Source organism: Physeter macrocephalus, chromosome 18, assembly GCF_002837175.3.
Source record: "Physeter macrocephalus isolate SW-GA chromosome 18, ASM283717v5, whole genome shotgun sequence".
In the NCBI taxonomy this organism is placed as follows: Eukaryota; Metazoa; Chordata; class Mammalia; order Artiodactyla; family Physeteridae; genus Physeter; species Physeter macrocephalus.
Window position 1 is genome coordinate 79,629,578 of NC_041231.1, and position 26,144 is coordinate 79,655,721.

The window sequence follows — 26,144 nt, forward strand, 5'->3', positions numbered from 1 at the left end:
CTGTCCATGGGCATTTAGGTTGCTTCCATGACCTGGCTATTGTAAATAGTGCTGCAGTGAACATTGGGGTGCATGTGTCTTTTTGAGTTATGGTTTTCTCTGGGTATATGCCCAGTAGTGAGATTGCTGGATCATATGGTAATTCTATTTTTAGCTTTTTAAGGAACCTCCATACTGTTCTCCATAGTGACTGTATCAATTTACATTCCCACCAGCAGTGCAAGAGGGTTCCCTTTTCTCCACACCCTCTCCAGCATAATTCTCCTGGAAAGAGTAAATAACCTGATTTTTTTCCAACACATTTTTTCTGATTAACAAAGCTCTTATGGATAAACAACAAGGTCCTACTGTACAGCACAGAGAACTATATGCAATATCCTATGATAAACCATAATAGAAAAGAATAGTAAAAAAGTATATATATACATATAACTGAATCACTTTGCTGTACAGCAGAAATTAACACATTGTAAATCAACTATACTTCAATGAAGAAAAGCTCTCTATACTCATTAAAGACAAATGGAAAGTGAAAAGTAAAGTGATAATGTGATTTTCTGTAACCTGTAACTTTGCAGCAATAAATGGCTCCGTCATCTGGGACAGGCCGTCTGTCATGGGGTCCTATGACAACAGCTGTGCCTGTTTTAGAAGCATCGACTGGGGCTGGGGTGCTATCATCTCCCACCAAATGCTGAAAAGGAGGAGTTTCCTTAAAAATGACGACCTTATAATGTTTGTGGACTTTGAAGGTATTTTGCTGGTTTTCCTGAATAAATAATCCTATGTTCTGGGTGTTCTATTGAATTTACATGGATTTTTAAAAGCATCTCATGGAAGGTGGGGATCTTCTGGGTGGACTAGGTTAAAACAAAAAAAAAGGTGTGCTCTAAGAGAACCACCTTTTACTCTTTTATTCAAGGTCTCCCATCTCGATTTTAACTGTCCTGGGGAGAAACTAAAATTTTAGTGTCACCTTTTTGTATAATTTATCAAATGTGACAGTTTGCTGACTTCAATTTAGTTTCAATCAGTCTATCCATACTCACTTTATGCTTCTCTTCTCAAGTTAAATAAATAAAATCGTGATTGGAGTACTTTAAACATAAAATAGCAAACAAAGAATGAAATCTTGCCATGTGCTACAACATGGATGGACCTGAGGGGCATTATGCTTTGTGAAATAAGTCAGATAGATAAAGGCAAATACTGTATGTTTCTGCTTACATGTGGAATCTGAAAAACAAAGCAAATGAACAAATATAACAAAACAGACTCATAGATACATAGAACAAACTAGTGGTTACCAGAGGGGAAAGGGGAAGGGGTAGGGACAAAACAGGGGCAGAGGATTAAGAGGTACAAACTACTATGCATGAAATAAGTTACAAAGATGTAATGTACAGAGCAGGGAATATAGTCAATATTTTATAATAACTTTGTATGAAGTGTAATCTATAAAAATGTCAAATTACTCTTTATACACCTTAAAACTAATATAATATTTTAAGTCAACTATACTTCAATAAAAAATAGTCAATCTATAAAATAGCTGGCATTATGGAAATCCGCTGGATTCAAAGCCACTTTTCTACATCACTAAAGGCGATGACCAAGAAGGGTAGAGACAGCCCAGGGAGCTTTCTCCAGGAGTGGAAGTGAATTGTTGTCAGATTTAATCATATATCTTCCTCACCACCCTTTGTCTCTTTCCTCGAGATATCACCCACCTTAACCAGACTGAAGTTCATATTAAAGACAGTAGGCTGATCCCCCAAAGCCACGTTCTCCAAGGCCAGGAGCAGCCGGCTTCAGAAGAAGGTTCGGGAAAGGCCTCCTTAGAGAAAGCCCTACTGGGCAGCCTGGACCAGGGGCAGCGCAGCCGACAGAAGCGGTCGGTGGACAACACGGGCCCCATGGAGGACCACAACTGGCCACAGTACTTCAGAGACCCATGTGACCCGAACCCTTGTCAAAACGAAGGCATCTGTGTGAACGTGAAGGGGATGGCGAGCTGCAGGTAGGCTCTGTGGCCTGGGGCGGTAGGTGTGGGTCGGCAGAGGGGAGCCCTAAGTCTGCTTACCCTGCTGAAAGGCACAGTTCTTAGGTCAGGGCATCCACGCCATCAGATGGTCAACCGTGTCGCTCCTTGACTCCACAAAGCCGTGCCTGGAATCAGAGGGCAGAGCAGGGGTCCTGCCAGAGCAGAAGAGTCCCAAATCTCCTGTCTTTTCACGTGTATCCCTTTGTTACCTCTGGGACATTGTCAACAGCATCTTGAATGTTGTTGGAATTTTGAACTCCACTGCAGGGCTCAAAAATGACCCAGAGCCTTTTTTTTTTTTTTTAATATTTATTCATTTATATATTTATTTGGTTGTACCGGGTCTTAGTTGTGGGAGGTGGGCTCCTTAGTTGAAGCTTGCGGACTCCTTAGTTATGGCATGCGAACTCTTAGTGGCAGGCATGTGGGCCCAAACCTGGGACCCCTGCAATGGGAGGGCGGAGTCTTATCCACTGCACCACCAGGGAAGTCCCGACCCAGAGCTTTTAGCATCAAGGCTCCACCACAGGGATTCAGGACCAAGCTTAAACCTTCCCTGACTGCAAATGTTATTATTGTTATTAATTATTATTTCTATTGTCCATTAGTTCAATTGTACTATTATCATATTTATGTTTTCAATAAGAAGAAGAAGAATATCTGATACTTGGGGGCTGCTTGCTATGTGTCACGTGCTCCCCCGAGCAGTATGCATTCATGATCTAAATTATTCCTCACAGCCACCCTGTGACATAAAGGCCCTTCTTATCCCCGTTTAGGGCATAAGAAATTTGAAGCTTAGAGAAGTAAGTAATTTGTCTGAAATTACCCAGATGGTAAATGCTGGAGCTTAGACTTGCAATCCAGGTCTGTCTGTCTGCACAGTTTGCTATATTTAATCGTTCTTTTTATAATGTTTGTTATTTGCATAAAATATTTCATAAAAGGATGTATGTGATGACAGAAGCATCAGTTTCATTTGATAGAATAGTCGCTGATGTGGGAGCCGGTCTGCTTGGCTCCAAACACTTACATCTCTTCTCAGCTCTTTTTGATCTCCACTTTGCTCTTTCTTTTTTAAACTTTTATTTTGAAATAATTTTAGATTTACAGATACATTTCAAAAATGCATCAGAGTTCCCCATTCCCCTAAAGGTCAACATCTTACATAACCATCGTACATTAGCAAAGGCAAGAAATGAGCATTAACAAAGGTAAATACTATTAAAAATAGTACTAGCTAAACGACACACCTTATCCAGATTTCCCCAGTTTTTCCACCAATACACTTTTTCTGTCCCAGGATCCAATTCAGGACCCTGGGTTCCATTTAGTTTTCATGTCTCCTTAGCTCCTTCAGTCCTGAGCGGGTCCTTGGTCTTGTCTTTCATTATCTTGATACTTTTGAAGAGCGTTGATCAGTTATCTTACAAATTGTTCCTCAATTTGAGTTTATCTGATGTCTTCTCATGATTATATTGAGGTAGTACGTTTTGTAAGAAGAACCAAGACGTGATATGACCTCCTCAGTGTGTCATGTGAGGGGTACCGGATGTCAATATGTGTTATTACCGGTGACGTTAACCTTGTCATCTGGCCAAGAGGGTGTCTGCCAGCCCTCTCTCCTGAGACGTTACCATTCCTCACTCTTTCATTAACACATGTCTTGGGAGAGACACTCGGAGACCATGCAGACATCTTGCCTTTCCTCAAACCCTCACCCACTAATTTCAGCATCCGTTGGTGGAGTTTGCTGAACCATCACTACTGTGTGTCAGGAAACACATTCTTTAAGTGTCCCAAACCTTCCTCCTGAACTTTGCATATGGTAGCCAAGAGGACGGGGTCTGGAGACAGACCTTCAGAGATTAGACTTCAAGAGTGAGACGCTTACTAACTGCGTGGCCTTGAGCAAATTATCTCACTTTTCTGAAAGATAAGGATGATGAGAATGGCCTGGTAATAACCACCACCTCAAAGGGTTGTTCCAGGATTAAATTAATTGACTTGCGTAAAGCACTTTGAACGAGGCCAGGTGTGTGTAACTGCTTAGTGTCCCCTGCCACTGTTGCTGTGTTGGTCTTGTTGTCAGGAAGCCCTTGGGGCTCAGGTGGTTCCCACATGCCCCTGTGTCCTGTCTCCCCAGGTGCGTCTCTGGTCACACCTTCTTCTACACTGGGGAGCGATGTCAGGCCATGCAGGTGCACGGCAGCCTCCTGGGCCTGATGATCGGAGGCGCAGCCAGCATGGTTTTCTTGACCTTCACCATTATCTCCATCCTTCGCCAAAGGCCAGGCAGTGATGCCCGCTGACATCAACTAGACTGCAGAAGCACCTCCTGCTCTTGGGCCCTCCCTTTCCATCCCGTACTCATTGCAGTTTGGGGCAGCTTCTATCGGCCTTGTTTTGCCTCCAGCCTCTTGTGTGACCCTTATGGTTTTCCTGTCCCCACCCTCACATGGCTCTGTTACCCTGCTCTGTGCTCCAAATGTATCTAGTGTGTCCTGTGATGACGTTCTTATCCCTTCGTTGTAAATCCCTTGTTTAATAGACTGTCTTTCCCATAGACCGTAAGCTCTACGCAGGCAGACCCACCTTTACTGTGTTAGCCCAGGGCCTTGGAGTCTGCCTGGCCCGGCATGCATGGTCACTCAGTAAAAACGAGTAAATGAGCCAGTAATTGAATGAATAACTAAGATATAGAAACTCTCCTTTCTACTGCAAGGAAGATGTATACAATGAAACGCATATGTTTTTTGTACTAGAATCAAACACTCAAATACCTGTTTTCCATCAGACACAATAGGTTTTCTATTCTTTTAGGGTCTTGTGTGTTAAAGAATTTCAAATAAAGATTCCTCCTAGCAGCAGCATTTGCTTTCCTCCTCTGATTCTAAGGGAAAGTCTTTAATAAACTCAATAACTATTTCGTCAGTACCTTCAAGGGGTCCAGAATTGCATGTGAATTTGTGTGTGTGTGTGTCTGTATGTGTATGGAGGGGGAGAATCATCCAAAAGCTCTTGCTCAGATCTTTTTAAATTTTAAAGTACATTTTAAGGGACTTCCCTGGTAGTCCAGTGGTAAAGAATCCGCCTTCCAATGTGGGGGATGTAGGTGCGATCCCTGGTCGGGGAACTAAGATCCCACATGCCGCGGGGCAACTAAGCCTGGCTGCAACTGCTGAGCCCACGCGCCACAGCTACAGAGCCCACGCACTCTGGATCCTGCGCGCCACAGCTAGAGAGAAGCCCCGTGCGCTGCAACGAAGATTCCGCGTGCCTCAACTAAGACCCAACGGAGCCAAAAATATAAATAAATAAAATAAAAAATAAATAAAATATTTTAAAAATAAAGTATATTTATATACTGTTCGTGTATAAAATTATTAACAAATTGAAAGTGTCAGGTAGAAGAGAATTTAAAGGAAGTATTTGTAGACACACTTTCTTTCCGTGGTTCCTAGGAGACAAAACTACCCTAGGCAAGAAAGTTCCAAGAGAGATCAAGTAAGAAGGAAAGCTGAGGTTTCCATCCCCAATCAGCACAAGCCCCACAGAGAGCTGGCTCTAGAAGTTTACTAAAAGAAAATATTTCAAGGAGCCTGAATGGTCCCGGCTTTCGGTCACCAGCTTTCTAAGTACATACTTCATGACCACTCTGGAAACAAACGCGAGAGGTTAAGAAGAGTCCCTTTAATGCAAAGGTGTGAGAAGAGTTTGGAGCACGTGCAGCCTCCAGTCCCAGCACTGACACTCCAGCCTGAGGTGCATCAGTATCCCCTGGAGGGCTGGTTAAAACACAGATCGTAGGCACCACCCCGAGAATTTCTGATTCAGTAGATCTGGGGTAGGGTCTAAGAATCCGCACTTCTAGCAGGTTCCCGGGTGATGCTGGTGCTGAGAACTGCTGCTTTAGTGGATAGAAAAGAGGTCTGGACATCAGGCTCCCTGGCTGCAGGCTTGGATGGGCCATCTAACCAGCTCTGCAACTGTCCTAAAATCACACATGCTCTTGGTGTTTGTTTCCTAATCTGTCAAATGAAAGGAAGAGTTGACTACCTCCTCCCAGCCCACTTTAACATCTACAGGGTTACGGAGTAATAAAATGGGATTAATGGATAAGAAGGTAGAGTTAAAAGTATATGCAAAATGTGCTGTTTAATTTTCAGAGTAGATGAGAAGCTACCCGGCCACCCAGCCAGTCTTCATTTCCAAAAACCAAATTGGAAATAACCTCCAGCTTTGCTCCTCTACATGCTTCACAGCCCTGCAAATCCACAGCTGACTTTAAGGCTGGGCTTGGAGAAGGCGTTCCCTCCACGCCCCTGTGTCTTTCCTTAGAAGGGAGCTCCAGGCACTGTGGTTGCTGCTATTGTTCTTCTTTTGTTTTATTAAAAGGAAATGTGCTCTGGGCCATGCCTGGCTTAGAGCTGGTCCAGCTCAGAGGAGAGGCCCCATCCTAAACAGAGGACAACATTTCCTGTACACCTGAGTTCTCTCTGAAGCAAGCAGAAGCCCAAATTTCAAGGGTAACTTAGAATTTTGATCTAGTATTAGAAATGAAAACGGCGGGCTTCCCTGGTGGCGCAGTGGTTGAGAGTCCGCCTGCCGATGCAGGGGACGCGGGTTCGTGCCCCGGTCCGGGAGGATCCCGCATGCCGCGGAGCGGCTGGGCCCGTGGGCCATGGCCGCTGAGCCTGCGCGTCTGGGGCCTGTGCTCCGCAACGGGAGAGGCCACAGCAGTGAGAGGCCCGCGTACCGCAAAAAACAAAAAAAAAAAAAAAAAAAAAAATGAAAACGGCTAAAACAATGACAAGGAGGTACCAGGCTGAGGGTAAAACATTTTGATATTTCTCAGCACCAGCGCCATACCCACCATCTTGATTCATCTCCATTGATGATGTATGGTCATCCCTGTTGATTGCATGATTGATTAGGAATCTGGCTCATCGTAGATCAGACAGTGTATTAGCTTTTCTCTGAGCCTGAAGTTCTCCATCATACCAGGAGGATTAGCAGATACTTTATTCTTTTGAGGAGTTGAGGTGTTGATGGATGAGTAGGCATCTGTCATGGGGAGGTGGATAGAGAAATAAGCATTTCAGCATCCTTAGGTAGTGTGGGATTTGGGATTTAGATGAGCAATGTGAAAAACTGGGAAGGCCTCTCTGTATGCGGGTACTTGGATTCCTTGGTCTTATGTAGTGGAGCTGAATCAGAGTAGTTTGAAAGTCTGAAAATGTCTCATGCTTCCCCCACCCTATTCTTTATCCTGCCATGTGGGGCTATGTGGTACCCTGGGAAGGGCAGAACCAAAAGACAGGAAGTACTGAATCCCTGAGAACTACGTGGATCCGAGCCTGCCATACCAGTCTTGGACTGCTTACCTACATGCTTTTCTGGCTAGAGAAGTAAACTTGAATTTTAAGTGGCCATTACTTTGAATCTGTTTTGCTCACAGAAAACGTAGTCCTCACTGTTAAGATGGTTTCTATGGGGTCGGCACATGACTCAGGCTAAGTCAATCACAATTCCTTGCTCTGCTGTAGACACATGTACCGATGGGGAAGAAAAGAGTTTCTCTTCCTTTTAGATCTGAGACTCTGGTTCATAGGCCCCATAGATTTTTTTTCCTTGAAGATCTGTCTTGGAATGAAATAAACACACAGAGGGAGACAAAGCCACAAAGGGAGAAAAAGAACTCTGAGAGCATTGTTTGAGCCCCTGAATCCAGCTGAGCCTGAAGGTGTACCAATCCAGTATCTTCCCCAGTTACAGGAGCTAATAAATGTCCATGCCCCCTTCAACTAGTTGGAGTTGTGGTTTCATTATTTGTAAGAGAGAGATCTTTAAGTGACTCAACTGCTGCAGCACATAATCGGCTCATCTGTAAGAGAGGAAATAACTGGGATGAGTCTAAGGGTTACATAAAATCTTACATTACATAAGATTATAAACTTGAATTGAGATGCATATGCTGGTGAGTTAATCAGCCTCCCTTATTTTGCTCAGTGACTTATTCTTCCTTTCTGGCTTCATGATGGGCATGATTTTAAAGTCAAACCTTGGCAAAATGATGATTTTGGAAGTCATGTAAATTCAGGGTTACTTTCAAAAACTCCTAATGATGAATTAAATGCAAAAATGTGGAGGGTGTATGTATTTTGATCCTGAGTAGAGATTGTATCTAAATCTGGGTTCTCTCTCCTGTGTGTGTATAATTTCTAAACAGATACACACAGTTTGATACAAAATAATCATGGCTAAATTCATTCAGCAGTCACTGTGTGCCAGATACTCTACTAGGGGCTTTATAAGAAGCAACTCTTCACAACAATCTGTTAGACCTGTCCAGTTATTATCCCCTTTTGTGTTGTGGAAATAGAATCACAAGAGACTTTACACAAGGTCACAAAGCTAAGACATGCTGGGCTGACCATTGGAAAGCACAAGGTCTGGCTCCAGAACGCAAGCTCTTCCCCACCATTTATGCAACCAAATCGGCTGTCAGTCAACACTAACGAACAGCACAATGTGTTCTGCAAACGCTGCAAACTGAAGCCGAGAATTCAAATAATCCAAGTAGCAAATCAGCTGCTGCTTCAGTTTGCCCATCACACGGGAAATCACGATGTAGCCAAGTTGATTAGGACCAATGTCAGTTGGTCCACGTGTGTTCAGACACAGCCTCGGGAATACACTTCATCCCTAGGAAATCGTGTTTTCCTCCTATGTGTCTAAATGGCATCCAGCGTTCTGAGAAGGCTTGCTCTGTCTGTGGCAAGAGTAAAAATAGTACCACTGGTCAGTGGAACCCCATGGAAACTCTTTTGCATGAAGAGTAAAGATTAAAATGGCAGGTACGGTCAAGCTGCTCCCTTTGGGGAGTCGACCAGTTGGCTAATGGGGGATCTACTTTCTTTTTTTTAAAAATTGGTTCTAATGATCTGTGTCTTTAGATAAATCTTTTATCATTTGCAAGTATTGGCTTCTTATTTGAGAGTTATTATGAAATCTGAAAGAGAGAAATATGAGAAACAAAGTAGACCTGCAAAGTATTAGCCATGTCTTATGGCATGTAATTTGAAGAGAGTCAGAAGGCCTGGCTGCCCCCAAATTGCTAACATGCCTTTGTGTTGGTGTGTCTGAGAGGCCTTTATGAAATTTAAGTAAGTTATTTGTGGATGAATTAAAATTAACTATTGCCCTAAAATATCTGACAGCTAATGTGGTCCTGAGAACACTGGGACACAGGCTAAAAATGTCTAGATGGTATGGAGGTGCTTTGATAGATTCCCCAGACAGGTAAGGGCAGACTGTGGGCCGCGAACACTTAGGAGTTGGGTTACTGACAGGGCAAGATGTGGCCAAGTCAAAAGCTCCAGTTCATGGCTTCATCCGGGGTCAAGGTAGCTATTTCTCATGGCGGAGCAACTCTACCTTCAATAAAGCAACATAGCTGGCATCCTTTCATGCTCCATCAGAGACCAGAAAAGGAAGTAGTTCCATGTTTGCCCGGAACACTGGTCATTATGCTCTGGGCTGCCCTGAGATGAAATTATAAAGCAGGATTAAGGTTGGAGATGCCTTAACTTCTCCATCCTTTCTGTCACCACGTTGTCCGTCTCTCATTTTCTGTGCTCAGATCTCTCCCTGCCATGGGAGTCTGCATGCATCACAGGGAAGCAGCAGTGTGGTGGTGACGTGCACACATTCTAGGTCAGACATTCTGCATTCAACACCTGACTCTACCATTCTTGAGCTGTGTGACCCTGGGCAAGTGATTAACCTCTCTGTGCTTAGTTTATTCATCTGTAAAATAAAGAGAAAAAGAGTATTTACTCAACCCTAGAAGGGGTTGTTGTCAGGCTTAAATGAGATTCTAGGACAGCACCAAACACATGGTAAGAACTCAATAAATGTTAGTTACCATAGATAGTTAACAGCCATTTTCAGTGGAGGGTAAATTTCATGTCATTTGCTGTGTCCCTCTCCTGGAGCCTGGCACATGCTAAGCCTCATCTCTCCTTGCGATTTTGTTTTCTGTTAGAGGGGTGTCCCATGTAAGGGAGAAGGGCTGAGAGCTATCCTGAGGGTATGAGTAATATCCCAGGCATATGACACTCTCCCACAGTCAGAAGTCATATGCCTCTTATGCAAGGCCAGGTCAGCTTGCCCCTCTGCCCTAAGGGCCAGCCCTTTTAGCAGTGGTACTGTTTACTTCTCCTGAATCTTCTTGGATCACACTTCAGCTGGCAGAGCCAGCAGCCTCCTCTTCATCGTGTGTCTGGAGACTAGACTAGAAACTTACCAGCTGCTGGCTGGCGTGTCACTTAGCCCTAGGACAGCTGCGGATTCAACACAGATTGAAAATGAAAGCCCAGCACGGCAGTAGGTTTCTGTGGGTGAATGAGAAAAGGGAATAAGACCATCCTGGCTCATCCTCTTGAAGGTGCATTGATGGGCAAGTGTGAAGGTCCTGTGAAGCGTGGAAGGCACCCATGTTTATTTCGCAAACTACCTTCCACACTCCTGTCTGGAATGGGAGGACTGGGGGATTTCCGGGGCTGCTTTTAGCTTTGCCTTTAGGTCTATAAATAAGATTCTGTCCGTGAGGAAGGAAAAAAACAGAAGGAGGGAGCTATCCTGGCTAGTATCTCGCAGAAATGTACAGCTGCCAGTAAAACCCATCACACCTACTGGAACTATGTGCCTGGAATGCTGGCTCTCCCCATATCTTGACATCTCTTTCTACATCATTCTTTTCCTCCTGCAAGGATCATAATATTGATATAGAAGTGTTAGGAGGTGGGGACAGAGAGTGATTCTTTCGTGCCTGGTTTCTGTCATTCTGTTCATAGACCCGAGTTACTTGTCCTCTGCACGCTGTCCTCCAGGCTCTCATCCACGGGCCCACAGTAGCTGCACACCTTTGAGGTTCTGTCAAGGGGCTCAGGGAGGCGCTTCCTCTAATGACCACCGGGTGGCGATCAAGCCTCAGGAGAAGCTGGCGGGCTGCTGCGGAGGAGCCGGAGCTTGGAGGCCAACTGTCACTCATCAGCCCAGGGGCCATCCCGTCAGGACTGCCCTGCCCAGGATAGCTGTGAACAGAGCGCCTCTGGGCATGGGAAGCGCTCACAGTTCCAGAAAAGCAGTAAAGGGATGTACGAATTTCCTCGGTTAATCAAAATCAAACGCCTCTTGCCACCGCCGCTGGAGGTTGGGGCTATTTGGCAGGATGGAGGACGGAGGATGGTACCCATTAAAATTAGTTCCCAAGAAGGCGGGGCCCAGAGTCATCCCTGGATCCGGGAAGTGGGCTGTGACACCAGTCTGCCCAGGACTTTCCCAATCAGTTCCTGTTTCTTTTCATGCTGAGAAAAAGCCTTTTTTTTTTTCTGGACTCCTGGGTTTGTTCTATTTAGTTTCTAATAGTCACCAGCATACTTCCTTTGGGACTTGGCTCTGCATTAAAAAATAAAAACCCTGGGGTGGGAACGGAGTTGAGTAACCCCCATCCTTGGCCCATTCTTGCAGGGGGAACACTCATGACCTTTCAACTCTTCATCTCAAAGTTTACAGGTGAAACGGAAAGAATAGATGTCTAGATCCTTATTCTAAAAATAGACAAGATGCCTGTACGTAGACCACACACAGCCCACATGGGAAAATAGTATTTGGAGACAAATAACGGGGGTCTGGCACAGGGCGGGCTTCAGTAATCGTGCCCATCTTTTCTTCTTTCTTTCTCTGTCTGCTCCATATTCAGTAAGAATAGAGTCATGAAAATTGTTTCCTCTCTAGAATGTGCCAGAGGATAGACTTAGACATCTGTCTACCAGGACATAAGGAAAGATGGGGTGGTGAGGTTGGTAAATGGGAAGTAATCAGGGCCTTCATCGTCACCTCCTTCAGTACCATGGATGGGGGTACTGGGGGGGGGGCTATGTCACAGGCCTGGCTGAGGGGGCAATTCCATTCTCTCCTCTTGGCCACTGCTTGACACCGGCAGAGATAAGGGATGGTTTGCAATGAGCCTCCAGAGGGGCAGATGGCCTATGAGCGATGCTGTTACTCCTGGAAGGAAGGGCTCCTGAAGTCTGCCACGTGGGCCCATTTGATGCTGGGGAGACAGTGCTCAGGGGCTCCCCACCTGCAGGAGCGTTCTGAAGGCACCTGGGGGTCGTAGAGCAGGCCTGGGCCTCTGATGGCCCTCCCTACACTGTTGGGCAACAGAGGCCCAATATATGCCCACTGGGCTGTGTGTGCCAGGAACTGAGTCACACCCGGGACTCCAGAAGAGGCCCTGGACCCTTTTGGGAAGCACAGAAGGTCAATGTAAAGGCATGTCTTGGGGCAACATTGTCCAAAGACTGCCAACCTGCGTGTGTGCTTTGGGCCTCTTAAGAAAAATCATCTTGTCACATATAGGATTAGCTTGAAGGAAATCTTCAAAGTCAACCATTTGTTGAGTGCCATCTCACTCCCTCATGGGTACCGGCTGAAGCGTGCCCTATACCCATCCTAATTCAGGGCCTGATGACCCTCGACACCCAGGCTTAGAATGCCCCTGGACTCTCATTAGGGTCATCAGAGCTTACTGTCCCCTCCCCAGAGCTCCCCTGTGGTCAGCCCCTCTCTGCCTTTCAAAGAGATAATGGAAATAATCTATTATTTGCATGATACTTAGTTTCTGAAACATGTTCCTATAAACTATGGTTTTGGGGCCTGACAACAGCCTTGAGAGGTAATTAGAATTATCCCTGTTTTTCAGATGAGCAAACCAAGGACCAGAGAACTTTAGTGAAGGGCCCAGGGGAGTGAGGAAAGGTGTCTTCCTGTTCCGGGAGCCGTGTTCTTTCTGCTATAGGCCACACCAATGAGACAGTAAGCTCGTCCTCCAAGAAAGAAGGCTGATGCGGATCTCCCGGCCCTTCCTCCTTTCTGGGAAACATGCGAGGCTGCAATTTTCTGGGGCTGATACCCCGTGCTTGTCAGTAATCTCCAAGGACAGTTTATAACAGTGTGGCTTTCAGGCCAGCTTGGAGGGGCAGGAGTTATATGGAAGAGAAGTATTTGGGGCCTTACGGATTTAGGCCCCCTCCACCTCCCATATGTGTAAGCATCTCTGCAAAGACCAGCCCGGATGATGTGGTACAGGCCTGTTTTAAATTCATTTTCCTACCCTGCTGTTCATATAGAGAAAGGAAGCAGAATAGCAGAATGCATTTATCTCTGATTTATGCTTTAAATATGTGTTTCCCGGTGTAGTAGCTTCTAGATACATGTGGCTCCTTAGCCCTGGAAATGTGCTGGGCACTTGTGGTGTACAACACACACTAGATTGTGAACACTTAGTATTTTAAAAAAAAGGAATGTAAAATATCTCATTAAGAAGTTTACATAAATTACATCTTGAAATGCTAAGATTTTAGATCTGCTGGGTTAAGTCAAATGTATTACTGCAATTCATTTTATCAACTTACTCTTTGTAAAGTGGCTCTTAAAAAATGTAAAGTACACGTGACTTATCATTCTACCAGACCGTGCAGCCCTCGCAGCCTTCCTGAATAGTTCAAAGACGGCTGCATTCCTTTTCACATAACGTATTCATAGGAAGCATGCTTTTCTTCCCGTTTATATGAATAAACTTCATAAAGCCAGGGGGAAAGGTCTTCAAAATACAAAACTAAACATCTTCCTTTCTAAATGATGTATACATTATCTTACAAAGAAAAACATCAGGGCAGGGAATTCCCTGGTGGTCCAGTGGTTATGGCTGGACCATAACATGTTTCCAGTGCAGGGGGCACAGGTTCCATCCCTTGTCGGGGAACTAAGATCCTGCGTGCCGTGCGGTGCAGCCAAAAAATAAATGTAAAAATATCCACACACACACAAAAAAAAGAAAAGAAAAACATCAGGGCAAAAGAGCAGAAAATTCCAGACCAAGTCCTGTGACCCATGCAAGCATGTGATGGCAGGTTAACCCCGTGAGACAGGGATGCGTCTCCTGAGGTATGAAAACTTTTCCAGTTCCAGGCACAGGCTGCAGGTGGCAGCACTTCACTGGGGGGGGTGGGGGACTTGAAGGATGAGAAGTGGCCAGCATAGGAGGAGTATTTTGACTTGGTTTTTAAGCAGTGGGAGGTCAGATGAACAAAAGCTTAGAGAACAGGCCAGCACCTGTGTGCTCAGATCTCTGCCCTGTTGGCCTAAATGTCAAATGTACATTAGACTGAGTACACTAGAGCTCCTGGGCTCACTCTACCTGCCACACCAGACGCACACCGCGTGGGGAAGGTTGTCTGCTATGGAGTTGTGTGCCTCTTTTCATCTGGACAAATCAAGCTTTCCCACACGGCACTTTCCCTGAATTTCCAGACAGCTGGAAGCCATCGCCTTGGGAAGGGTGCCTTCTGTCACATTTGCATATTCAGCAGGCAGAATAACGTTGACATATTTGCAGCACACAAGCCTTATTACTGATACTGCCAGAGAGACCCTTCTCAGTGTGATTACTCTTATGGACAAAGGAAAGTTTGCAGGTCACATATCTGCAGCTTAGGCCTCATACAGATTCTACAGAGCAGTGCTGGGTCCTTAACTTTTTTTAAATTAATTTATTTATTTTTGGCTGTGTTGGGTTTTCGTTGCTGTGCTTGGGCTTTTCTCTAGTTGCGGCGAGCGGAGGTTACTCTTTGTTGCGGTGCGTGGGCTTCTCATTGCGGTGGCTTCTCTTGTTGCATGCAGAGCACGGGCTCTAGGTGCGCGGGCTTCAGTAGTTGTGGCACGCGGGCTCAGTAGTTGTGGCTCATGGGCTCTAGAGCACAGGCTCAGTGGTTGTGGCGCACAGCTTTAGTTGCTCCGCGGCATGTGGGATCTTCCCGGACCAGGGCTCGAACCCATGTCGCCTGCATTGGCAGGCGGATTCTTAACCGCTGTGCCACCAGGGAAATCCCTAACTTTGTTTTTTTAAACAATCTGAAGAAATAGCTTGTATCATCTTCTCCCCTGGACTGTGAGCAGGACCTGTGACTCTGATGAGATGTCACTCCTATGAGTAGATTACATCACAGGGCAAAAGTGAAGGAATTTTGCAGATGTAATTAAGGTCCCTAATCACCTGGCTTTGAGTTAATCTCAAGGGAGATTATCGTGGGTGGGCCAGACCTAATCAGGTGAGTCCTTTAAAAGAGGGTCTGGAGATCAGAGACTGAAGAAGTCACAGAGATTCAAAGCAGCATAGAAGCTCTTCTGCTGATTTTGAAGAAGCAAGCTGCCTTATTGGGAGAAGACCACATGGCAGGGGATGGTAGGATGCCTCCAGGAGCTAAGGACCTCAGTCCTGTTAACTACAAAGAATAAAATTCTGCCAAGCAATCACTGAGCTCGGAGGAGGACCCCAGCTTTCAGATGAGACCGCAGCCCTGGCCAACAACTTGAGTTCAGCCTGATGAGACCCTGAGCAGAGGACCAGGTTAAGCCATGCCCAGAAACTGCGTGATAACAAATGGGTGTGGTTTTCAGCTTCTAAGTTTGCAGTAATATGTTACAAAGCAGTAGAAAACTAATACAGGAAATACAGGACCGTGCTGCAGAAATATCTATTGCTAACAGAACCCATGGGGCTCTGTTTTTGGCTGTCCATGAAAATTCCAACCAAGCCACATCCAAATGTCAGAACAGACATTTGTTTATTTGTTTCCCAGACAGTCAGGTCCTGAAAGCATTACTTCCAGGTCCCCTGTTTAAAGCCTCTTAAGCTTCTGGACTCCACATGCTGAGTGGGAGTGTGGATGGTGTGAGGAAAGACATCAGCTCTGTCAGCCAACTGAGCTAAGCTGTGAACTTCTGACACCCCTCACCCTCACCCCCATACCTGGAGAATAGATGTGACCATTCACTGGAGAAGATGGAATTAAATTCTGGTGGACGTGGGGAAGCCTGAAACAACAGCAGTAGCCTATTCCCAGAGCACAGACAATTTATATAAAGAAAACTTCACTCGATCTTGTTAGATTTTTATTGTTATAAGCACAGAAAAGACACAGAGCTGTATGCTGGCGTGCTATTAAGACCTGACTGAAAATCCCAAGTCATAATTTAGAAACCTGTAGCATCTCATTTCAAAGCTGACATCTTTGAAATGATGAGACACTATTTTCACTGACGTTCAAAAAATACATGAGAGGGCTTCCCTGGTGGCGCAGTGGTTGAGAGTCCGCCTGCCGATGCAGGGGACACGGGTTCGTGCCCCGCTCCGGGAGGATCCCACATGCCGCGGAGCGGCTGGGCCCGTGAGCCATGGCCGCTGGGCCTGCGCGTCCGGAGCCTGCGCTCCGCAACGGGAGAGGCCACAACAGTGAGAGACCCGTGTACCGCAACAAAATAAAAAAATAAAAGAAATAAATAAATAAAATAAAATACTTGAGAGAGACACAGATCCACTGAAAGCCCCTCCTTTATTTTGGACACTCAGGGAATCAGAGTTCTGTTGGCCTGGGTTATTGACTTTCTCTTAGGGATGCAGAGCCCCATTTGACATCACCTTCACCTGCCACAAATAAAATGCATTCCACCTACATGGCATCTCTATGACCACACTTGTTTCCTTTTGTCTTATCAAATGGTTGTGACTTTCTGTTCCACTCGCCTCAGAATAACTCCTTCCCCCACCTCTGTTCTTGCTGGTTGCTATTATCTTTCTCATCTCCATGAAACTTTTTTTTATCAGTCTTCCAACCTCTCTGAAGGTCCCTAGATAAACCACAAAGGACTATGACTTCCCACAGTGTTTCTTAATTTCTGGCCTTAGCAAACCTACATCCTGAAATCCCCATGGACCTGTATTTACCTCTTTCTCCAAGAAAACAGTAAGGCACGGGGAGGAGGATGGCAGATACATGACTCATTCAAGAGACGATGTGTTACACTGGACTTAGATTATTATACTGGGCTTAGAATATTTCTGTAGTTTATATTCATTGCTCATTGGTGAATGCTCCAACCTCACAATCTCTGAAGCATTAGCACAGATCCCTCTACAAGAAACTGACTTAATAGAACATCCCTTAATGCAAGAAGGTTTTGGCCCATGGAACCGACTTTCTACACTGAGAGATTTCAGGGACGTGGGGAAGTATTGCCCACTTTCCAAGTGAAGTTGACCCCATATCTCACTTTGTATCAAAACCAGAGCCCATGTTCTCCCTTCCCTCGGAAATCTGCTGTGAAAAGCCTCGGAATCCTTGCTGATTGAGAACTGGTGACCTTGGGGCCAAGCACAGCTCCCGCTTTCATTTAATTTACAGATTCACGGACCACTCTTTTTTACAATTTTGAATTCTGTTGCTCATTTTAGGATCTTCTTGGCAAAGAGCAGTGGCTGAACTATGTGTCTTGCAGTTGAGCAGAAAACCAGCATTTATTGTATTTCTCCAATGTTTTGTTTGTATAGCTTTCCTGGAATTTGGATCCGGCGCTGTGACTTGAAAGGTGGGAGGTACATGCACACCTGTGTGTGTGTGTGTGTGTGTGTGTGTGTGTGTGTGTGTGTGTGTGTGTTGGGGGTAAGTGAACGTGCGTCCCCATGTTAATGAACGTGGGCAGAGAGCCAGATCCACATCCTGGGGAGCCCTGATGAAGGTTCCTGTCATTACAGAGGGGCCCTTCACAAAGTCAAACACAATGATTCCCAAAGGATCCCTACAGAAGTGGGTGGAAGGTCAGTGTTTCTTGTCACTTTGTGGTTTTGAACAGGAGACCCACAGCCTCCAGTGTGCTGTGCTTTCCTTGGCCGATCACATCAAGGTGGCCTTGCTAACATACTGTCTAACCCTGCCTCAGTCCCCACTGATACAACCCCAGAGACCAAATCAGTAACGCCGTTTTTTCCCTAATAGCTAAATCTAATTCAGTTGATCCTCCAACCTAACCTCTGGGTCTGTCTTCTAAGTACCAAACTCTGCCCAAAGTTGATCATTCCCTGAAAAATGTTAAGCCTGACAATCATTTCCTTTAGGGACTTTAAATAATGAACTATTCAGCTGGGATAATGATGTGACAATTTGCAGGCAAATGTGGGCATAGATGTCTGCTTTGTTTGTGAATAGGTATGAAAAAAGAGTTCATTTCCTTGAAACATTAGGACTTCTGTCTCACCTCCCCCTCTCCATAAAGAAAAGAGAGATGAAAATAGAATTTAAAATTTAAAATAAACGGAAGAGATTTTAAAGCGTTAAAACATTTACAGAATACCCTTTCGAACCTCAATAAATAAATGGTTGCTGAATCTTGGACTCTTTTGGCCTTTCTTCCTGGTGGTTGGACATGTTTAAATTTGTCCTTATGAAGACCACACAACCCACATTTTCAGAGAAGCCCCACATTTTTATTCGGTTTCACTGTCTCCCTGGGATCCGACTGTGATTTGGAATGTATGGTTGCTGTGGCCACAGTACATGGTTAACATTTTTTAAAAATTAATTAATTTATTTTGGCTGCGGTGGGTCTTTGTTGCTGTGTACGGGCTTTCTCTAGTTGTGGCGAGCGGGGGCTACTCTTCGTTGCGGTGTGCGGGCTTCTCATTGCGGTGGCTTCTCTTGTTGCGGAGCACGGGCTGTAGGCACACGGGCTTCAGTAGTTGTGGCACGCGGGCTCAGTAGTTGTGGCATGCGGGGTTAGTTGCTCCGTGGCATTACATGGTTAACTTTGATAAGGATGCTATTTTAATTTTTGTATTTTTATGAAATGCACACACACAAGCAAAATACACACATGCAGATAATTCACAAACAATCTTCACCATCTGTTCATCAAGGTAAAGTGTCATCAGGAGCACAGACTAGCCTGTTGTAAAATTTCTTTCTAGAAGATTTCCAGGTGGTCAGAATAAACACAAATTAGACAGTAGAAAACTCTTAAGGTATATTGGTCTAGGAACTTAGGAACTGAAAGAATTAATACATAGAGAGCTATACAACACACCCAGGGCCCCTAAATCCACAGTAACTACAACAATAATAATATACAATGCTGTAAGTTCATTAAAATCTATTCTATCATGCACAGAAAAGTACCTGGTTAAAGCTGTTAAATATATGACAGTTGAGGGGGGTTCTGTATTTCAGTGCAATATATCACATTTGGAAATGAATGGATATAAAAATATATATTTTTTGCTTTCAAAAAGTGGAACAAAGCAAAACATAAGGCTTTTCTGCTAAACTATAAAAGTGTAATCAGCAGTTGGTCTGCTGTGATCTAATAAAGCATGGTCATCACACTTTCTCTGTCTATTCATTCCACTTAGCTCCAACCTTAACATACAGTAGCATATACGTATGTGTTTAGCATCAGAAGAATCATGTCTTCTTCCATGAATTTCTTGTAAATATTATCATCCACTTGAAAGCATCTTTGTTATAATTTCCTCCCTAATTTTTTCATTGCCTTTGGTTTTTTTTGGTCCCTCTTAACTAAGGGAATACCAGGAAGATATTGAAGTTTCTCCACGGCTAATTTTCAATTTCTATTTTGGAGTCATTTTTGAATTTTCAGTGTTGCAGCACCTGAGAAGCAATTGTATTAGGTCATTAACATGGAAATCTTAAAATGTGGTCCTTATGTTGTTCTCCTCTATTTTTTTCTTTTCCTTCTAGTTTCCTCCATCCATCCCTCCCTTCTTTCTTCCTTTCTTCTTGCCTTCCTTCCTTCCTTCCTTCCTAGAATTCACTGAAGTATTTTCTAGGTCCTAGTCTTTCACTTATTATTTTAATCAAAGCTTATCTTTGGGCCCAGGGTGTGAAAAGTAAAAATGTCTCTGAAATTCTATTTTACAATATAGACAGAGAAGTTGGCTTGGGTTTCACTTAAATACTATACACATTCTGTATCACACAAGGGGTGGGGCTAGGGCTGCAATATAAATGTAACAATTCCTTTTAGTCTGTATTTACAAAAGAAAGCCCCTTCCCTAATGAAAAAGTCTCTTCAGCATCTGCTCCCTGAAGCCTGTGGAGAAAACATTTTATCCATGGCTTGGAAAGGATCTCTTTTTCAGAGAATGTCCACCGTTCCCCAAGAGGTTCCATGGGCTGGATTTTCCTGTTCTTAGTTGAGCAATGAATAAGCACTGGATGTGTTTTCCAGGGATGAGCTGGTTATTTCTGGGGCGGAAACATTGTATGTTCCTGAAAAACAGAACAGCAGCTCAGCTGAAAGCCAAGTCTTCAAGATTACTGGGGTGTGAACCTCTGCTAATGTCCCAGGGGGCGCTCTACTCCAGGAGGCAGGTAAGCTCAGGCCATGCCTGGATAGGAACACATGCCTGCCCTCCTCCCCAGACCCAGAAGTCCTGGAGAACAAACAAAGCTGTTCTCAAGCATGCGTGGCAGCCGACAAGACAAGCACTAACTATTTCACATCATACCAGCAGCCAGATTTCTACAAAAGACAGGGAGACCGTGACAGGGGCAGCCCTCTGCATGCCACCACATGCAATGGCCTGGGGGCATCCGTGGGAGGGAATATCCCTGGTCCCTTTGGGTTGGTGTGACTTTGGGAAGCTCTTGGGAGGGGCCTGGGGGCTGAGCTGGGGAAAGGGAGAAAAGGAAAGAAAGAAAATTACAGGAGAAGAAAAGGCAGGACCGAAAAAGCAGCAGGAGTCAGAGAATGCCAACAAAAGTGCTGAGGATAAGTGTAGCAGGGCGGGTGGCCTGCGAGCTACTGCACAGGCTCATGTCAGCAGGGGGGTGGGGACTGACCACGGGGACAGTAGGGGTTGTGTGTTGGGCAGGGGAAGCGACACGGTGCCCACCCTACCATCAGATGGGCGGACTGCCACGGCTAACAAGGTTTCCATCATTGCCTGGGGGGCCCTTTGTCGCTGCTGACAACACAAACCAAAGTTACAGTGATTATGGAACCCTCAGATAGGCCAACCTGGATCTACATTAATGACCCTGAAAAGCTGAGTGGCAATGGCCAGGGCTCTCAGGCCCCAGGACCTCGGGGACAGGACCCCAACTCTTGATCTGACTGGTTCAGAAACAATGAACACATTTTATTGACCTTACATATTGCATAATTCTGATTCTGTGGAATCGTTTCATAGAGTTTTCACTGTTCTTGCTTTAATGCAAATGGTAAACATAATCCAGGGACAGTGCTGGCCAAAGGGAATAGTTCTAACATACCCTGGAGATTTGATCATTTCACAACAGGTCCAATCAAAAGTGAAGGTCCTCCAGTTTCATGAGGAATGCATCACAATGAAGCTCAGAACACCAAGTTCTCTGGAGTTTCAATAATTAATAGGCATTCTCAAAATTTGCTTTATATGAAAAGCCTTAGTCAGGAAGACTTTTGATACATTTCTTCATTTGTGAGATTTGTTCAGTTTTGAGGAGCTGAAAGGAAGTCTGGTGCCTATTTTCCTAAGGGGAGGAGGTGGTGGTGACATGGGACAGGAGTTTCAGCTTGCCAGAAGAGCTGAGACCCACTGCCCAAAGTCATTAACATTCTTTACCTTATGTCTACAAGGAGGAAATGTTCACTGCGCCATGCCCCTAATAGAACAGCTACCTTGGGTGATCCCTTATATGTATGCACAGTTTTATAAATGTCGATGTGTAAAAGAAGCACACTCCAAAAAAAGAAAAGGGAAAAAAAAGGGAAATGAAACTCACAGCATGGGATCCTATGGTAGGATTCTCTAAATATATTCTTCACTGCCCTGTAACCCATAAACATGACCTACCTATTCTTATATAACAGGAATAGAAGAAAACTCCATGTTTGACCAGGCCAGCAATTTACAGTTCCCAGTTTTATGGTGGATACAGTTTTTATGGAGAGCTCTCCACAGGTTGAAGGCAATTGCCCTCTGTACCAACCTCTTGGTTGTTTGGGAAAATATAAGCAAGTATTTAACCTCTGCCCCAAATAAGGCCATTATGGGTCAATGCCATGAAGTCGGTAGTAGGACAGTAGGGGTGTGAGGTTCCCCCCAGGGCAAATATGTTTAGGTCAACCCAGGAAACATCTAGAAGTCGGCACGTACCTGTTTTACCAAACAAATTGTTAAATCTTCTTGATATTGGAGAACTCATAGAAAATACAGGAGTAGATGAACCTAGGGATGTTGACTAGAAAAGAAAAAAAGAATTACAAAGCAAATGTGTTAGTCCAAGGCCCAGTTTTGATATGTAGGATGATTCGTTTGCTGCCTGCTAGTGGTCACTGACTGCCATCTTTCATCTCACTTTAAGGAGAGAGCCTGGATGAGCATGAATTTCAGACAAACTAAGCAGGGGAGCCACTTTTTGAAACACTGTAATATCACCACCCGTATTAGGGAAATAGCTTCCAAATACATTTTTCACTGTTTGATAGGGTTTATTATCTTCTGACATATGAAAACAAACAGATTTAAGTGCAGTAGTTATTTTCCAAGATGAACTACAGAAAATTCTATTCATCATTATTCTTCAACCTTTGCTCTTTACGGCCTTGAGTTGCCCCAGAAGAGTGCTTCTCATCGAAATTTGGTTTTAACCTCCAGTTATCTGTGCTATTTGTAACCTCTATTTAAAGATGTGGGGACAGCATCTTAATGCTAGTTCCGTTCCATGACTATGTTTAATAGGCAGAATCAGGTAAGAGGCAAACACAGTGGAATAATCCATGTTATAACTGGTGGAGAGAGAGGGGTTTGTGAAAGTCTCTACGAAGGCAGTATTTACCTTTGAGTGCTGTGAAGACCATCTCGACAGTGAAAACTTATTCAGCAAGGCTTCCTGTACCTGCATCATTTAAAAGAAGCCATTGTCAACTCAACATGTCACTGCAATTTAGACTTTTCTAGGATCATGACTGTCACTGCTCTTACCTTCTGATCCCAGAGGCATCCAAAGAGTAAAATGAATAATCCCTGAAAAAAGAATTGGGAAGAAGTGCATTTTAATCATATTAATTATATTAATCATATTCTAGTCTAGCAAAATAGGAAGTATTGTTCACCTGCCATAGAATTTGTACTACCTCTTTCCACATCTGCATTCATGGTCCAGTAGATGACAATGATGTAGTAGGTCCACACCAAGGGACCTTTGATGTTATAATGTCATAAGGATATTTTCAATTTCCCTATTTCCACCCAATTGTGCGCTGGAGATCCTGCTGGTTATGTTATTAAACATACCTCTTATGTCTACAGTAACCCTCATGTCGTTGTGATGGGAACATAAGGCGTGAGGTGGAATAATCAGTCCCTTCTAGTCAAGGCATGTTATCACCATCATTAGACATGAGCCTTAGAGTTTGGAGCCGTGGACCCAGGAGCAGAAGTTAGGATTTGCATGGTCTTGGCATTAGCCTCTAGGGCAATGTCTCGGCATCACCTCCAGATGCCCTGGATCCTCACCAGCTCACGGGGACCTAGGCCTACCACTGATCTACTGGTTGAATCAGAATTAAGCATCCCCTTCCCTGTGCTCCAAAGGCTTGCTGTCTGTACCTCTGCTAAAGCCCACCTAACAATGTGGCTTGTATTATAGTTACGTGCTGCTGGAGAGCAGAGAGAATGTCTTTTTCATTTTCACATAATGGAGCAAAATGTCTACCTTACACAGAGCATTCATTCTTCTTTCATCCTTCAGAAAAATGTTTCCTGAGAACCCACTATGTGGTACAGAGCCCTCATTTCATTTGCCAAATGGTTACTGAGAACCTAGTCTGTGCCAAGGTCTTTGCAGGCACTAGGAATGTACTGATAAATAAGACAGATGCTGCCCTGACCTCACCAAGGCAGAGCTCATTTAATGTTTGTGGAAATTAACTGGAGAGATTGTTTGGTTTAATGGTGGTATTTTCATTTAGGAGATAATAAACAGCATCAAGATAATGTTAGATAAATAGCAAAATCCAGTGTAGGGAAGGGACTTTCCTCCTATTTGTATTATCAGGGCATTTAGAAGAGAGGTGCATATGCAACTAAATTATAATGCAGGTGATAAGAGGCATGAGGTTCCATGGGAGCAGAGGAATGTGCCCTTTCTATTTCATTGAGTTCTTGTCATTACCGTTCTTTAGGGCTGGGGCCTCCTATGAACAAAAGTCCTTCCCCGTTCCTACCCCTGTTTGTGTTTCTATCATTATAGATCCTTCCTGAGAGCGCTGCCCTGCAGAACGTACCTGGAAGGCATTGAGGAGGGTAAATACAATATGGAACACAGCATTGCTCCCCTGGAACACGGTGGCGAGACCGAAACCCCAGGTGAGCCCCAAGAGCGGTGTGAGGACCCCAATGCTCTTGGTGATCTGGAACAGGCTGCTTTTTTCCTGCTTGCTTGGCTTGTCCCCGATGGAAGGTCTCAGGATCTTGGTAATGACCACGACCGTGACGGTCACGTTGACCACCACAATGATCAGTGCTGGGATAACGAAGGCCAGCAGGGCCTTCGTATCCTCCCAGTTGAGCCAACAGGCATTTTTCCTTGTGTAGACCTCCCGGGGCTGGGTGGCCCCCACCGTGATGACGGAGATGACCAGAGGACAACCGTAGCCGAGAGAAAACGCGATAGCCTTCTGAATGGACTTGCTCGTGTCATGCAGGATGAAAACCAAGCGGTAGAAGAGCATGAGGCCCAGAGTCAGCATCCAGAAGAAGACGCTGAGGTAGGAGAAGTGGATGAAGAAGGTGGCGGCCACACAGGCCGTCTGGTTGAGTGGGTAGCGGTAGTTGTGGATGGCGGCGGCCACGATGAACCAGACGTCGGCGACCAGAAGGGAGGCGGCAATGTTCACGATGCAGATGTGGCGCATGGAGGAAGTCCGGTTCTTCGTGACCGATTTCCACACCACGGCTTCCACAGCGAGGCAGGCTGCCAAGCTCAAGATGGAAAAGCACAGCCCGATGTAGGAAATGATATCCAGTAGTATTTTCAGGAGAGAATCAGGGTCTGGAGAATCAGGGGACATGAGGATGGAGAATGATGTGAGGTGGTCACAGCTGCAGGACACACTGTCCTCGGTGACTTCTTTAACGTAACACCCACTGCTGTCCCACCCCCCTGTGTGGTTGGCGAGGTTGAAGTTCCAGAAGACACACCTCGGTACCCCGCCCGAAGGGTTGTTGATTTTGAAAGTCATCGAGATCCTGAATGGCGTGGTTCTATTGTGGCTGACAGTGGTTGTCATGACCAAGCTGTTTGCAAAAGTCTTTCCTGGAACGTCCTGGGCGAGGATGGCTTTGAGAGTTGGGAAAGCCACGGTGACGATAAATGAATCTGGTTGCAGGTGTTCCAGCTGGCATTCATTAATGGTCACATTGCCCCAGAGGTCAGAGTCTAAGAAAACAAAGCTCTGTGTGTAGGATTTGGGGTGGCCAGATTTTATGACCATGCTCTTCATCTGAACATTAGGTTGGGAGATGGTGCTATCTTCTGACCGCAAGGCTCGGGAAAATCTTTCCACTGAATCCAGTAACTGTGAGCTCTGATTGGTCTTTTGCTGTTGTGACATCATCCAGGTATTCAAAATGGGTTTGCCGAGGATGACGTTGACCGTGGAGAGGACGTGCTGTAATTGACAAGGCATGGGATCAAACCAACCGAATGTTTCCAATCATAAGAGAGAAAAAGAGAACATCTCCCTGGAAACTGGTTCAGTGGGTACAGGGAAGAAGAAAATAGAAGGCATGGGATCAAACCAACCAAATGTTTCCAATCATAAGAGAGAAAAAGAGAACATCTCCCTGGAAACTGGTTAAGTGGGTACAGGGAAGAAGAAAATAGAAGAGAAAAATGCAGCATCACAGGCTGTATAGGACTGTGATCCACCTTCTTATGGAGGGAATTAGCAGGGATGGGTCCTCACAACTGCGAGACTTACTAAACATTTAGCAGTCGTGACGGTGAGAACGGCCCCCACCTCTCACTAAGGTCGACTCAGCAGGCTGACAGAGCTATTTATTAATTGTTTTATTTTATTTTAAATCTCAAGCCTGTAAAAGCTTTTGGGTGGGTGGTATCTCACCAGCAAGGGTGAGGTAGTCTCAGAAGACCCTCTCAAATGCTGAGCATCAAATAAGCCATGG

General features: G+C 44.9%; 2 protein-coding genes across 14 annotated transcripts in view; one reads left to right on the top strand and one right to left on the bottom strand.

The window, feature by feature from the left end:
- MEP1A (meprin A subunit alpha) overlaps positions 1-4,703 on the top strand; it is a 30,366-nt gene extending 25,663 nt beyond the window's left edge. The window contains exons 12-14 of the mRNA XM_007120882.2: positions 579-752; positions 1,720-2,020; positions 4,191-4,703. Coding sequence (XP_007120944.1) covers positions 579-752; positions 1,720-2,020; positions 4,191-4,356 — 641 coding nt within the window. The 3' untranslated portion in view covers positions 4,357-4,703. The remainder of the gene's footprint in view (positions 1-578; positions 753-1,719; positions 2,021-4,190) is intronic.
- Positions 1-26,144, bottom strand: part of ADGRF5 (adhesion G protein-coupled receptor F5) — a 143,519-nt gene that overhangs the window by 9,948 nt on the left and 107,427 nt on the right. For 3 of the 13 annotated variants that reach the window (XM_055079595.1, XM_055079594.1, XM_055079605.1), the window contains 6 exons: positions 24,242-25,627; positions 22,938-22,979; positions 22,792-22,851; positions 22,110-22,194; positions 20,478-20,639; positions 15,908-18,665 (listed from right to left, as the gene is read on the bottom strand). In XM_055079595.1, coding sequence (XP_054935570.1) covers positions 18,631-18,665; positions 20,478-20,639; positions 22,110-22,194; positions 22,792-22,851; positions 22,938-22,979; positions 24,242-25,627 — 1,770 coding nt within the window. In that variant the 3' untranslated portion in view covers positions 15,908-18,630. Of the gene's footprint in view, positions 1-6,824; positions 7,112-7,907; positions 7,932-15,907; positions 18,666-18,838; positions 20,239-20,477; positions 20,640-20,869; positions 20,937-22,109; positions 22,195-22,791; positions 22,852-22,937; positions 22,980-24,241; positions 25,628-26,144 lie in introns of those variants that run through there. The other 10 variants (XM_055079599.1, XM_055079600.1, XM_028478981.2 and 7 more) reach the window with 8 other exon arrangements.